Source organism: Temnothorax longispinosus, chromosome 10 (assembly GCF_030848805.1).
Source record: "Temnothorax longispinosus isolate EJ_2023e chromosome 10, Tlon_JGU_v1, whole genome shotgun sequence".
NCBI classification, from domain to species: Eukaryota; Metazoa; Arthropoda; class Insecta; order Hymenoptera; family Formicidae; genus Temnothorax; species Temnothorax longispinosus.
Window position 1 is genome coordinate 18,893,688 of NC_092367.1, and position 14,111 is coordinate 18,907,798.

General features: G+C 42.6%; 1 protein-coding gene and 1 long non-coding RNA gene across 5 annotated transcripts; one reads left to right on the top strand and one right to left on the bottom strand.

Moving 5' to 3' along the window:
- Positions 1–419: 419 nt before the first annotated feature.
- Positions 420–10,296, top strand: Abl (tyrosine-protein kinase Abl). 4 transcript variants are annotated; one of them, XM_071792135.1, is made up of 10 exons: positions 420–1,315; positions 1,921–2,074; positions 2,364–2,473; positions 2,596–3,602; positions 3,673–3,928; positions 4,001–4,135; positions 4,416–4,551; positions 4,628–4,755; positions 5,738–5,949; positions 6,171–10,296. In XM_071792135.1, exons 1-10 carry the CDS (start codon positions 1,189–1,191, stop codon positions 8,499–8,501), a joined length of 4,596 nt encoding a protein of 1,531 aa, XP_071648236.1. In that variant the 5' UTR covers positions 420–1,188; the 3' UTR covers positions 8,502–10,296. The 4 variants fall into 4 exon arrangements, with proteins under 4 accessions (XP_071648236.1, XP_071648238.1, XP_071648237.1 ...); XM_071792137.1 differs by having other exon boundaries at positions 5,786–5,949; XM_071792136.1 differs by having other exon boundaries at positions 4,628–4,734.
- Positions 10,297–10,632: 336 nt separating this feature from the next.
- On the bottom strand, positions 10,633–14,065 carry LOC139821231 (uncharacterized). Its single transcript, XR_011734214.1, has 3 exons — positions 13,874–14,065; positions 11,866–11,956; positions 10,633–11,784 (listed from the first exon to the last, which is right to left on the bottom strand). It is a non-coding gene; the product is annotated as an uncharacterized lncRNA (long non-coding RNA).
- Positions 14,066–14,111: the final 46 nt, after the last annotated feature.

A 14,111-nucleotide genomic window follows, 5' to 3' on the forward strand; every position in this document is an offset into this window, starting at 1 on the left:
ATTGGTCAATTCTTACGACTCACGACTTTACGACTTGCATTGTAGACCTAGCATAACTCTTTATTTCCGATCTAATCCTTTTTTCACATTTTGAACAATGAAAAATCAAAATACGGGCATTGTTTGACAAGTGATCGGAGGTTGAGAACCCTCACTTATCTTTTACTTTCGTTGCTTCCGTACTCGTGTCTAATTTAAGGTTTTGCTTTTTGTGGCTGCACCACGTTGCATTCGCTGCACTTAGAGCGAAATAGGCGTACAAACCAGACGTTAGAAAGAAAAAGAGGAAAGGAGGGAAGAGTATGAAAAGTTTGGGCTGAAAAATGAGCCTTCGAAAGATGATGGTTCGCATCCACGTGATTGGTCGGTTTTCACACGTTCGTCTACCGAGCCGCCTTGTTAACCAGATTCGTTCTCTTTTTCCAGTCGCGTCGCGATTAAACTTCTCGCGCTTTAAATGAAATGAGTGCGTAGGCATCGAGGAGGAAAAAAAGAGAGGCTGTTCAGCTGGAAGTAAAGAGTAAAGCCAAGACCGGATCGATAAAGAATCCAGTTTATCAAGCAGAGTGATCATCGACACTTGGTCGGCGCGGCGCGGCGGGTCCGTGCGCCTTTCGCTCGAGCGCGAAAAGAATATCGATATCGCGCACGGATCCACACCACACCACGGTTGACAGGACAGCGCGGAATTAGGAACGTGCGAACGGGGGCACCGTCGTGTAGGGCACCGCATGAGAATCCGCCCAGGCGTCGTGCTGCCGCGCAGCAATGCACCGACAAACTAAATAATCGACGTCAAAAGCTGTCAAATATGGCGAGGGGCAGCGAGAAAGAGAGAGAGAGAGAGAGGGAGAGCGGTAATTGACATGTAAAAATGTGAATGGCCCCGCCGCGGCCCGCACTGTGATCCGTGCTTCGATCGGGTGGGTGGGTCGCGCGCTCGTGCTCGTGGCTCGTGGCCGAGACACGCTCGCGGTGTCCTCGCGCGGATCGGGTCTACGCCAACGACGACGACGACGACGACGACGACGATCGACGACGATGTCGGGCCCGTCGCCGGCGCCTGCCGAGTGCCGGAAGTGAAGTGGCCGGAGTGGCCCCCGCGCGGCGAGGGTGGCCGGAGCCGGACGGTGCGACTGGGCCCAGCGCGACGTGGGGCATGGTACGGTAATCGGCGGGCGATACGCTATGGGCGCCCAGCAGACCAAGGACAGGGTGATACCCGCCGGGTCCACCGTGCGGCAGACGCGCAAGCAACCCAGGAACCTCAAGGATACGCGCGTCATAGGCTCTAACATATTCACCGAGCACAGCGGTGAGAACACGCACGCTAACGTCCGTCCACCTTGCTCTCCACCTCCGGGTCGAGGGACTCTCGCACACGTTCCACCGGCTGTTCCGTTGACGCACGAGACGGTTCTGTGACTCACGGTGGAACTGGCATGCTTTCCCTGCGCTTGGCATGTTTGTCATAGCTGTGCTTTCATGACTTGACACAATACAATGTCGCGATACCTTGTAGTAGCGATGATAAGAGAGTAGTATTTGGAAAGAATCTTGTTTCACGATAATGCTTTCTGAGTCTGTAGTCAGTGTAAATTGATGTCTATATTGGCACACATGTCGCTGAGTTAGTATGGACATTAGTGGCTAAATTGAAGGTTTTGCAATACCCAAGCATGCGTATATATCTGTCGTAAGGAAAGAGACACAAATTAAAAGTTACCTGCATGAGATTCCATACAAATGTGACTAGTTAATTATTCTCATTGTATGTTAAATATCTTTAATGTAATTATGAGGTTTTCCAATATCTTGCATCGTTACATAAGCAAAGATCTGCCTTGAGATTCAGTATCGGATATCTTCCTTCTGGTACATTGAAGGTTACAAATAGGATCTTTTTCTATTTTTTTACAGAGGCACTTTTGCAAAGTAGACCTCTACCTCACATTCCAGCATTGCCAGAAGGTGATCCCCCAAGTGGTTCTAGTGTTCAATCAATTTCACAGCAAGCTAATGTTCAACAGCACGCCAGTGTGTCCGCTAGCGGACTTCTTGAAGCAGCAAACAGGTCAGTTCGCGGTTTAAAGTCTGAAGTAACATATGTCATGCTTATATAATAACTGTTTTACATACTTCTGTAAGGTTAGATAGAATTATAAAAGATTCTTATATGTATTGTTTTTAATATAATACGAAGGAAATCTTTGTTACGTAATTTCTTTTACATACTTTGTTTTATGATCTACAAGATTTAGAATATAAAGATAATAAATGCATCAATTATAAAAAAGAATCTGCTATCTTTATATAATCGATTATTTAATTCTAGGAATAATATTTTCCATTTTTTTTTACAGGTGGACTAGTAAGGAAAATCTCTTAGCACAGGAAGAGGATGATCCTCAATTATTTGTCGCCTTGTATGATTTTCAAGCTGGTGGGGAGAATCAACTTAGTCTGAAGAAAGGTATTAACTTATCTTTATTAAATCTTACCTATTACATTTTATCAAGTATTTTAGATGCGTAAACGTTGATCGTTTATAAATATCACGTAGCTTAAATGCTATTCTTTAACTTTTCTTAACAGGTGAACAAGTACGTATCCTAAGTTACAATAAAAGCGGCGAATGGTGCGAGGCCCACTCGAGCAGCGGGCAAGTAGGCTGGGTACCATCGAATTATGTAACGCCCGTGAACTCCTTGGAAAAACACTCTTGGTACCATGGAAGAATATCTAGAAATGCTGCAGAATATCTGCTGAGTTCGGGGATAAACGGTAGTTTTCTTGTACGGGAATCGGAGAGCAGTCCTGGACAACGTAGCATCTCTTTGAGATACGAGGGTCGGGTGTATCACTACAGGATCAACGAAGATAGCGAAGGAAAGATGTTTGTCACGACAGAGAGCAAGTTTAACACGTTGGCTGAGCTAGTGCATCATCATTCAATGCTTGCCGATGGCCTTATAACGCAACTGCTATATCCTGCACCAAAGCATAATAAGCCTACCGTCTTCCCGTTGAGTCCGGAGCCGGACGAATGGGAGATTAACAGGACGGACATAGTAATGAGGCATAAATTAGGAGGTGGCCAATACGGCGATGTGTACGAAGCGGTCTGGAAGAGATACAACATGACCGTGGCGGTTAAAACGCTGAAGGAGGATACGATGGCGTTGAAGGATTTCCTAGAGGAGGCGGCCATCATGAAAGAGATGAAACACAGGAATTTGGTACAATTATTGGGAGTCTGTACGCGCGAACCGCCGTTCTACATCATCACGGAATTCATGAGCAAGGGTAATCTCCTGGATTACTTGCGGAACGAGAGTAAGCATCAGATCAACGCTGTGGTTCTGATGCACATGGCTACACAGATCGCGAGCGGCATGAGTTATTTAGAGAGCAGAAATTTCATTCATCGCGACCTGGCGGCCAGAAATTGTCTGGTCGGCGAGAATCATCTCGTCAAGGTCGCGGATTTCGGTCTAGCCCGTCTTATGAGAGACGACACATACACAGCTCATGCTGGCGCGAAATTTCCCATAAAATGGACTGCACCGGAGGGTCTAGCGTACAATAAATTCTCCACAAAGGTACAGAAATCGTTAAGAAGTGTCGTTACCGCGTTATTGGATTACGAATATTGATTGGTGATTTTTATAGTCTGACGTGTGGGCATTTGGTATCCTGCTGTGGGAGATTGCAACTTACGGAATGTCCCCTTACCCTGGTGTCGACCTAACGGACGTTTATCACATGTTGGAAAAAGGCTATCGAATGGAATGTCCCCCTGGTTGCCCACCAAAAGTTTACGAACTGATGCGTCAGTGCTGGCAGTGGTCAGCGGCAGAGAGGCCAACTTTTGAGGAAATACACCACTCATTAGAAAATATGTTTCAAGAATCGAGTATTACCGAAGGTAAATGAACTGTTCTAGATACCTAATTTTATTGTAAAGAACTGCGCTCTTATCGTATCTTATCATATTCAGAGGTAGAGAAGCAACTTCAAGGTGGAGGAGAAATTCCGTTGCTAGCATACAAAAAATCGCAAACTGGAAGTACAGGAAATATACATGGGCTTGTTCTTGTATCCGAGCAATTATCTTCTTCCGGTATAACGCAAGGTAATACTTAATATTATGGCATCGATAATGACTCAACTGTTTGTCACGCTTAGCGTTGAAATGTATAAAGGTGTCAACTATTCTTATAACATGATAAAAGACAAATTGAAATTGATTTTTTAAATTTTGATATATATTTCAAGGAGTACAATGTTATATATCGTTTCTGATATTTTTTTATCTTTGAGATAGAATATTTGACTGTAATTTAATGTCTTGTTTTACATCATGAAATTATCTAGTATATTATTATTTATTCAACGAAATATATTTTATGTAGAAGGAGTCAGTTCGGTCAGCAAGCTGAGTACTTTTATGGGTGGCTTGTCAAGTAGAAGTAATAGTAATATGGTTCAAATGCGAAGATCTACCAATAAAAAAGGAAAGCAAGCGCCAGCGCCTCCCAAACGAACAAGGTATATTATCTTTTTTCTCATAAAATATACAATCATGATTTGATACATAATAAAACTTCTGTGTCTTCTGCGACAGCTTGCTATCATCGTGCAGTTCTTTTCGAGATTCTGCCTATCAAGAACAAGACCAGCAAAATGTCGAAGTGAGCACTATGACACTTGACGATGGCACAGATCTAAATGGTATTGATAAGATTTTTGAAGGTATTCCACTATATCAAATTAAGTGTAATGATGAATGCACGAATGCCGCTTCCATTTAATTTCTTTCGTCAACTTTCAGTTGATTTTAAGTTTAATTTTGATATGCATCTCCGCCTACACAGTGATTTACGGCTTCATGAATGTGGGTCATTCTCCTCGAGCCAGTATGTATACTTGAATGTTAAATACATGCCGAATACTAATTTCCAATATATATAATAGTACTTGGATATATTTTATTAATGCATACTCGAGCGTTTGCATCTCGTACATACTGTAAATTGTAGCTGCAGTTCTCCGTTCCCATTTATACGAGTAAGGGACGGTACTTTACATATGTTATCTATCGTACTGAGTTACAAACCCAACACAGCCCATATATACTCGTGCATGATATTTGTTTCTGCAGAGGTACAAGTAGAACGTCGTTTTCTTCTTTGGTTTTAGATTTCTAGATATGTATCAATTTGATTTCTCGTTTAATTATTCCCATTCTAAAGGTTGAAACATTCGGTTGCGCAACGGCATTAGTTATTATTTCGTCGATTTTATCATCGTATAAAACTCAACTGTGTTCAAGCAGTGTTATGTGAGTTTACTGAGCTTCTATTCATACATATATCACAACAAATCATTCAGAAGACTAACACACGTCATACATACCATTTTCCATTTTTACTGATTATTCATTGTCGACGATGTCATGGCACTTTTAACTAACTAATAGGATTACAATGAGCATAATTTTTAAGGATCTGCTGTTAACTGAATGTCGTTTAAAGGAGAATGACCCCTAGGATGAATGAAATGAAGTGTGACGAGAAGGAAAAGCAGAGAATTAAGATTGATAGGCGTCGCAAATGTTCTTTTCTTAGCTTTCCTCCAGAAATGGAATTTCCTCTATAACGCGTTTCGCTTACATGCTGGAGAGATATGTTAGCTATAGATTGTATACAGTACACTTTATTAAATGGCGACTCAGGTATCACACGTGATCTCGTGACAATGGCTACACAGTCAATTACTACAGGAGGTTGCGATATGGACGACGACGGAGATGGGTCGCAAGGGACAGCAGAACATAACTTTGTTCCTCAACCGTCAACCTCGCCGGAACCAGTATCCAACTTACCGTGCAATCAGAAACAAATTAAATCTCGACCTTACACGTCTAAGGAAGTACTGCCTCAGAAGGTACAATGATCTTACGTTGAGCGGCCACAATTTCAGAGCTATATAAATACTAGACACATAAACATACCTTCTTTACCCGTAACGATAACAGTCTTATATGTGTTGAGAATCTCAGAGTAAAATCCGTTTCGATGGTAAATGCATTTAGCACTGCTTGAATAACTTGCGATGCTCGAGCCGAGGAAGCGATTCTGCGATTTTAGAATGAAAATGTATTTCAGCTGGTACACGTGGGTGCGCTGGAGGTGCAAAATGTTAAGAGGGCGATCAACCGCTACGGCACTCTGCCAAAAGGAGCCAGAATCGGGGCGTATCTGGAGTCCCTACGACAGAGTGGCATGCCGCCGAATCAGGAGAACATTGCTGCGTCCTCTCTGTCCAACGCAGTCATCGAACAACAGCAACAAGACATCATCACCGCGAGTGCCGTCGACGTGGTCCCGCAGCATCGTTCCCTTTCACCTCGTCAGAACAATCTGCGCAGTCAACCGCAGATGACACGCAGCAATTCCTCGAGCGGAGTGGTGAATACCTATCAGCCGCCGAACTCACCACGCAGCCGTGCCGTGGGTATCCGGAAGACTAACACGGAGGGAATTGGCCTACGAACCTTCCGAGCGCCGAATAATTCCAGCTTTCGCACCGCCAGTCCGTCGAGATCGGTCCAACCGACTCTGGCTGATCTGGAGTTCCCGCCACCGCCGGTGGATCTGCCGCCCCCTCCGGACGAAGCCTTCGGTGATCACTGCGAGCTACCGCCACTCGTGACAACGGCGTCACCATGCACCGAGACCTCTTCTCACGCGAAGATCGCAAGTTCGCCGGTCGGTCTTAGGAAAGTAAAAGCTGAATGGCGAAGCAAAGATGAGATTAGCGATCACGATCAGGACGATAGGAATAATGATGTGAGGAACGCGGAACCGTCGGTGAAGGAGGCTAGCTCGCGATTCGGCGTAAATCTGCGACGCCGGGAAACGACTACTAGCGATGCGCACTGCGGCGGCGGCGGCGGCGGCGGCGGTGTCGGTAAATCCACGGACGAGAAGAAATTAGTTTACAGGTCAAAGGAGACGACGAGTAGCGGTGCGATTAAAGCGGAATTGTTGGAAACGACGATGGCGGCACCCGAGGAGGCACCACCGCCGCCTCCGCCGCCGCCGCCACCGCCCATCGACAGCGTCGTAAGCAGTGCCGGTACCACCGACACCTTCGAGTCCAAACCTGGCATGAAGGAGATGCTAGAGCTCAAGCTGATCAACGAGATCAAGCAGAGCGCGGACATGAAGCACGGTGGTACCGGTTTTGCAAAGAAGATCGGCAGCGCCGCTAGTAGCAACGCGCCTCTGTCGACGGCGCCGCTCGATCCGGCGTCGCAGCTTTTGTCCGAGTTGTGCGCCAGCTTCAGCATGGATTCCGCCAATAGGCAGCATATCGTCTCGAGCGAATATGCGATCTCGGTGTTGAAGAGCAACGACGTGTCCAGCGTTCAGGAACACGTTCACACGAGTATGCAGGGCGTGCATTCTGAGAGGAGCAGCGGTCTCAAGGAGATCCCGATGACCTCGCCGATTACGGAGGGCCACGTATTGAGTGCCACTAGCGTAGGTTTCAAATTAAAGAAGGTAGATAAGAGGAGTAATCCGCAGAGAGAGGAAAATCCGGACGGTCAGATAATCGATTTCAAGGCCCGATTGCGGAAGGTGGACAACGTCGATAAAGAGAGAGCTACGGCGGACGAGAGGAGCAAGTCGTCGCGTTTCGACGACAACACGCAGGGGAGTAACGTCGCGGATTCGGCGGATTCGTCGTCCGGCGTGGACGACGCGAACGATGACAAGCGCCGCAGCACCGGCAGTATTAGTAGCCTAAAGAAATTGTGGGAGAATAAAGAGGCTTCTTGTGATAACCAACCACTTAGTCCTAAATTAAATGTGAGAGGGGCGAGTAGCAAGCAAGATATCGGCGACATTGCGAGCGAGGACTCGCCGGAGGATCACAGCGGTGCCTCGACCAGGAGCTCGACCAGCAAGAGCGACCCGCGGGTGTGGCCTCCGACCTCGTCGTCCTCGGTAACTTTGGAAGTGGAAAAGCCGATCGTTCCGGCCAAGCCGTTGAAACCGCTCGGACCCTCCAGCAAACACTACGGTTCCTCGATATACGCCACGCCGAATTGCAATAAGTCGCAGAGCGACGACGACGGCGGCAAGCAGACCAGCGGCGAGTCGACAAAAGGGGCGAAACACAGCGTGATGGAGATCTCGAACGTCATAGAAAACAGTATTCTGAATCTGAAGGGCAGCCCCACCATCGTCATGGCCAGCTGGCTGCAGCTCTCCGACAAGGTCGGTTTGCTGCACGGCATGTGCGTCAACCTGACGGACACGGCGATCGCGCCGCACGCGAGATTCCAGTTCCGCGACCTGCTCACCCGGCTCGAGCTGCAGGCGAGGCAGTTACGGGCCGCCGGCACGCGCAACATCACCGAGAACACGAGACTCTTGTGTGACGTGCAGAACACGATAAAGGACGTGATAAACACGGTGCAGAGGTAAAGCTGCACCGAGCCGGGTGAAAAATCAAAACGAGCATCATCTCCCCCTGCGAGTTTCTTCCGCGCTCCTCCGCCCTCCTCCTGTGATGTTTTCCGATCGCAGAAATCATCACTCTCGTCCCCCTTATCTCTCTCTATCTCGTCGCATCCGCATGTGGGCGTATAGTATACATAAATATATATAAATCTATATCTAAGTCACCAATTAAGGTTTTATCAAGGAATGAAATCTTTTTTGGAAGCATAGTTAATCTGCGAGCAAATACGATAAGAGTGATTTTAATGTGAATAAGTCCTTAATCGATAATACAACTTTACGACTGCATGATCGTGTTAGGGTGAAAATAATCCAAAGTTGCATGAGTCGCCGCGGTATACACTTCTCGACACGCAGTCACATAGGGACGCATACGTACGAGATATACAACACAACTCGAACGGAAATCCTGTGCAGCAAATTCTACAAAGTTCGTATACATTTACATCTCCGCCTGCAATACCATCCATGCGTTTTTTCCTTTTTTGGAAGATCTTTGGAAGACCGCTGTGGTCAGCGTGCAACACACGGGCCTGGCAGAAATACGGCCTTAAGACGAGAAGAAAACGTATACACCATTGCATGATTGAATTTTTATGTCGAGACATACGACGGTTTTCATATACGATAGTAAATGTGATGATTATAGTTACTATATGGAATAACCGATTACGCAAAAAATTCTCAGTAGTATATAATCGGCGTATTGGCATGAGGCGGGAGCATATTGAACGCGAAGCGCGGAAATATCGACACGCTAAAAACTCTATATCCTCGAGTCGCTTACGTACCGCGTATATAAATCGATTTCGTTTTACATGTAATTTTATACACACGTCGTGCTTAGTATATATACATATATATATTATTATACGCGAGATTTTTAGACTAGACTATATATATAAATACGGACACACACCTAAGCATAAGCCGTTTCATGTGTACTGTGGGACAATATAAACGATTTTGTATTTGTATAGAGTAAGTTGGATATAACAGCTATACACACACACACGCGCGCGCGCGGTAATCGATTACGCCTATACGTAAAATTATATTCAAACAAGCCACAAAATCGAATGTAACTAATCAAACAATTTTTGAGTGTCGTGTGCTTCGTTTTTATCCATGATGGTATGGAAACCATGATGGTGTGGTTCTTCCAAAGGCACAATAGCGGAAATATTCGCCTGAAGACATCCATGTGGACCGTGAATTGATTCAGTAACAATAATTTATGGGAAGTGCGTCTTAATCGATAAACACGTTATGTCAGAATGAAGCGAGAGCCGGAACAAAGTAACGGACAAATAATAATATACGATATGTATTATCTGTGTCTTTGTACAGTATTCTTTATCTGCTATCATACGCAATCGAAGTTTTTAAATAATCCATGCATTTGTTACTCGCACTTATTCTTCCGTATTTATGATTCATATCGCATTTACATCTTAAAAAAACAAAAAGAAATGAATAAGCTTTAGTAAATATTACGTATACGCAGTTAAATTTCTATTGTTTATGACGATATAATATTACAAAGTTCCACGCAGATGCTCGTTAGCGTCGGCTGTGTGCATCTCTGCGGAGGATACAAGTAAGCTATAAGTTTTGTAGTTTATAATACATCGACTGTGTAAAGCTATATTGCCCTGATAATGCACCGGACTGATTTTATGGAGGTTTTCAGGCTTATACTTCATTCGGCTTGTGCTCGATACTAAAGGAGAATGCAATAGATACAGGAAATAAGTCATCGATGAACTATTTCTTATGACACTGCCTATATCATACGTTACAGCTAGTAGTATACATAGTATACATTGAATTCACTAGTAGTCTTAATCATGTAAATGTATTTCTTCTTTTGATCCAATCTCCCAAGTTTCTTTAAATATGTTTTTGTACCTGTGATAAACTAATCAAGCTCTCCTTTCTCTTCTTTTCGTCAAAAGAATCATGCTCAACAGAAACGAATAATAGTTTATACGAATAAATTTTAGTCACCAGACGTTTATTCGAATGAAATTGTATTATTGAAAGAGATAACTAAAATTAATGGTTTTATATAATGTGTATTATAGTAATTTTATGTCTATTTATACTCTCTCGTATTTATTTCTAATTTTTTGATGTAAAATTACTCTCTTCAAGAATCGACCAACGTACTGATTTACTAATACAAAATTTTAATATTGCTTTATACATTGATATAAGATTGAAAGCGAAAATAAAAATAATTACCGAATTATATTGTTTTTTTTTCCAGTTTGAATGACTCATAGCTTTGCCCCGGATAGTAATGTGTACATACTATCAGAATTGTATCTTATTTTACTCTATTATCATAGACAAATAATATAACATACACATTGTATTAGTGTTTTATGATATTTATTATAAAAACTTATAAAAACTTATACAAATTTATAAAAATATAATTTTAAAATGTTACAAAATTTTCTTTGCAAATTATCACAGTTTACAAACTATTGCTGTTTATAAAACTATCATAATATAATTATAACTAGCAGTCTCATCAGTTAATTTATATTAGACTGGTAGTTATTTGACTAATTACTCCTAGAAGAGTCATTTATGATTTCTTACAGCCATGATTATGAAGGTTGACTGATCTTCAATTTGGAGTACCCCTCGTACTTCACATAGCTATCAACCTTGACTAGAATCATGCGGTTGTCTATCTATGGATCTATTTGCCAAATGTAATACACTTTCATATTCCAAGCTTTATTATTCCATAATATTTCATATCATGTTACAGACGGGAAGATTAATTTAACAAATTTTTAATATCGTGTATTATTGTGAGACAAATAGTGAATAAAAATATCGATATCATCTTGACACGCAAATATTGAAATAAAAGAATTTATTTAGGCGTGACAAGAAATTCAGGAATTCAGAAATTTCATCAAAATCTAAATCACAAAAATCGAGGTACAGAATAAAATGTAAATGGATCTAATATTTTCGAATATTTCTACTCGTCTGATATTTTTATAGTCAAGAGTGCAAGAGTATATGGTGCGAATATTTAGCATTTTGGGTCCGCCTCTCAGAAATATAAGTGCTATATGTTCTGAAGGTGACAGATTTAGCCAGAACTTTTGTATGTTATCTTTGCCGACTATGGGGATGTTTGTTGCATACTAGCATAATAGTGTTGTCCATGTACATACATACATTGAGACCACGGTCTTGAGACCGTGCTTGAGACCATCTGAAATTATACACACATACAATTAATTAAATTAATATATACAGTCGAGGGGATATGTTTGGCAATATTGTTGTTACTTACATCTCTGTTTGTCCAGGTACTCGTAGTGCAGTTTCGTGAATCCCTTCATACTTTCACAGGCCCAGGTCGACTTGACATAATCTTGTAAGCTCTGCGAAAGTGAACGTAGATGTTTAAGGACCATGGTGTAATCAAATATATAATCAAACATTTGAAATGTGTGTAATGCATCAGCGTACGCTTTCAGAGAAGTTCTAACTTTATAAAAATATAATGGCTAGAAGGATAAATCGGCAATTTATTTATCATATCGTTAGCCGTATATTTTGACAACATTAAAATATATTAATGATAAATAGATCTAGGTGTAATCGATTAGCAAGGAGCTGGAATTAATTTTTAAATCGTAGTAGATTTTTATTTTCATTTTTGTCGTGTGTTGCTCATTAATAATAATTGATACATTTGTTACCAAAATCACACGCATCAGATATACATGATATATTTAAGAACATTTTGATTTTCTTTTACTAAATCTTTTTAGTATCATCTACTATCAGGGGCCCGATTCTCTAACGAGAAACGTATGCGTAAACTCTGCTCTAACAGAAAGGCTGCAAATTGATTAGCTATCGCACAGTTTTTAGCCAATAAGCTTGCAGCTTTTCTGTTAGAGCAGAGTTTACGCATACGTTTATCGTTAGAGAATCGGGCCCCTGGAGAACACGTAACACGTAAGTGCGAGTTTTGCATGAGTTTAACATAATCGCTCATATACAGGTGACGATTTTATTTACTCAATTAAAAATAATATTAATTATTAAAAATAAAATACTGGTCTAAGTATTAAATCTAAAATTAAATTGATTTTGCTAAATTTTTTTACTGTTATATCTATCCGTCTGGATTCTGGAGTATACTATCTGGAGTATACAGGATATTTAGTAATTAGCATGCCCCACCTCTCGTACGCAGGTATATAGAGCAGGTTGAACTGAATAGAAAAGTCCTTTATTGTTTTGCAAAAAATAATGAGAAATGAAGATTTTATTTACTCAACTAAAAATTATATTAATTATTAAAAATAAAATACAGGTCTGTATCTAAATATACATCTATATTTTAAGATTCAAATAATTTTATATATTTCATAGAATTCTGAAAATCATTTTTTTTAGATGCAGGAGCAACTCGTGCGAATTCGCAATTAAAGTAATTAATCGACACCTTCCGTGCCGCGCTGTTTCTGCGCGATTTTTCATCCAGTTCAAATGAAACTTTGCAATATTTTCAACAAGCGTTTGCGATTGCACGTATTGTAGAATGGCCCTAAAAATGATAGGAAACGATGTATGTACATATGTATATGTATGGCACGCGTAATAGCCAGTCAGCTTTCTACCTTGCAAAGATAACTAGAGGTATCGGGGTGAGACGATTGGTCGGGGAGATGGAAATTCAATAGATCGAAGGAAGAGGACGAAGAAAATAAGGCTGCATGAAAAGGAATGTTCCATTTAATTAAATTTCTTACACCGTTTATCTTTTCTCCTTTTCTCTCCACGTTGGAAAGTAAAAGAGAAGTTGAGCTAAAAGGAAAACGGACGCAAGGCTGTAATAATAGACTAAAAAAAGATTTGCGTTCTCGCTGTACGGCGAAGAAATAGGCCTTTCTTTTTAGCTTAACTTGTCGTACGGTTCTTTTCTCTTTTTCTTTTCACGTTGGTGAGAGAAAAGCGTGTCGAGCTAAAAAGAGCCTGGGCCTCGCATCTCCTACATATTTTCCTCCGTACTTTACTCCGTTTCGGATTTCGGAGGATCGCGCGGTCGCCGACGGCGACGGCGACAGTGCCGACAGGTGGCGCGGGGGCCGGGCACACCTGTCGTCGGCCGTCGGCTGGCGATCTCACGGGCTTTTACGTGAGCCGTGCGCGGGCGACGGCGAGATCGCGAGATCTCGCTGGGTCGGTCACGTGACACCGTACTTCCACAGTTATTTTTTCAGGCATGATGGCGCCAAACGCCAGTATTCACTTTTATGTAAATATATTATTGATTTGGTGCGTACCGCGATCAAGCACGAGAGTTCGCCGTACCGCGGCCGGCCGTCGTAAGTAGCCCCGTCGCGGGGTATGCGCGCGGACCGCCGGCGGAGTGTGAGTAACGGACTGGCCCTGTGGCCGCCCGCCTGGAATCGCTAATGAGGACATGTTGGTTAGGCTGCCGTGACAGAGAGAGAGAGAGAGAGGACGAGGCCGTTACGCACTTGCGAGACAGGCGCCCGTCGGCGTGTACGCTGTGGCACG

Coding starts and splice junctions, on each gene's coding strand:
- Abl (XM_071792135.1), top strand. CDS start 1,189: ATGGGCGCCCAGCAGACCAAGGACAGGGTGATACCCGCCGGGTCCACC. Junction 4,552..4,627: donor GCGCCTCCCAAACGAACAAG/GTATATTATCTT, acceptor CTTCTGCGACAG/CTTGCTATCATCGTGCAGTT. Junction 4,756..5,737: donor TATTGATAAGATTTTTGAAG/GTATTCCACTAT, acceptor ATGGCGACTCAG/GTATCACACGTGATCTCGTG.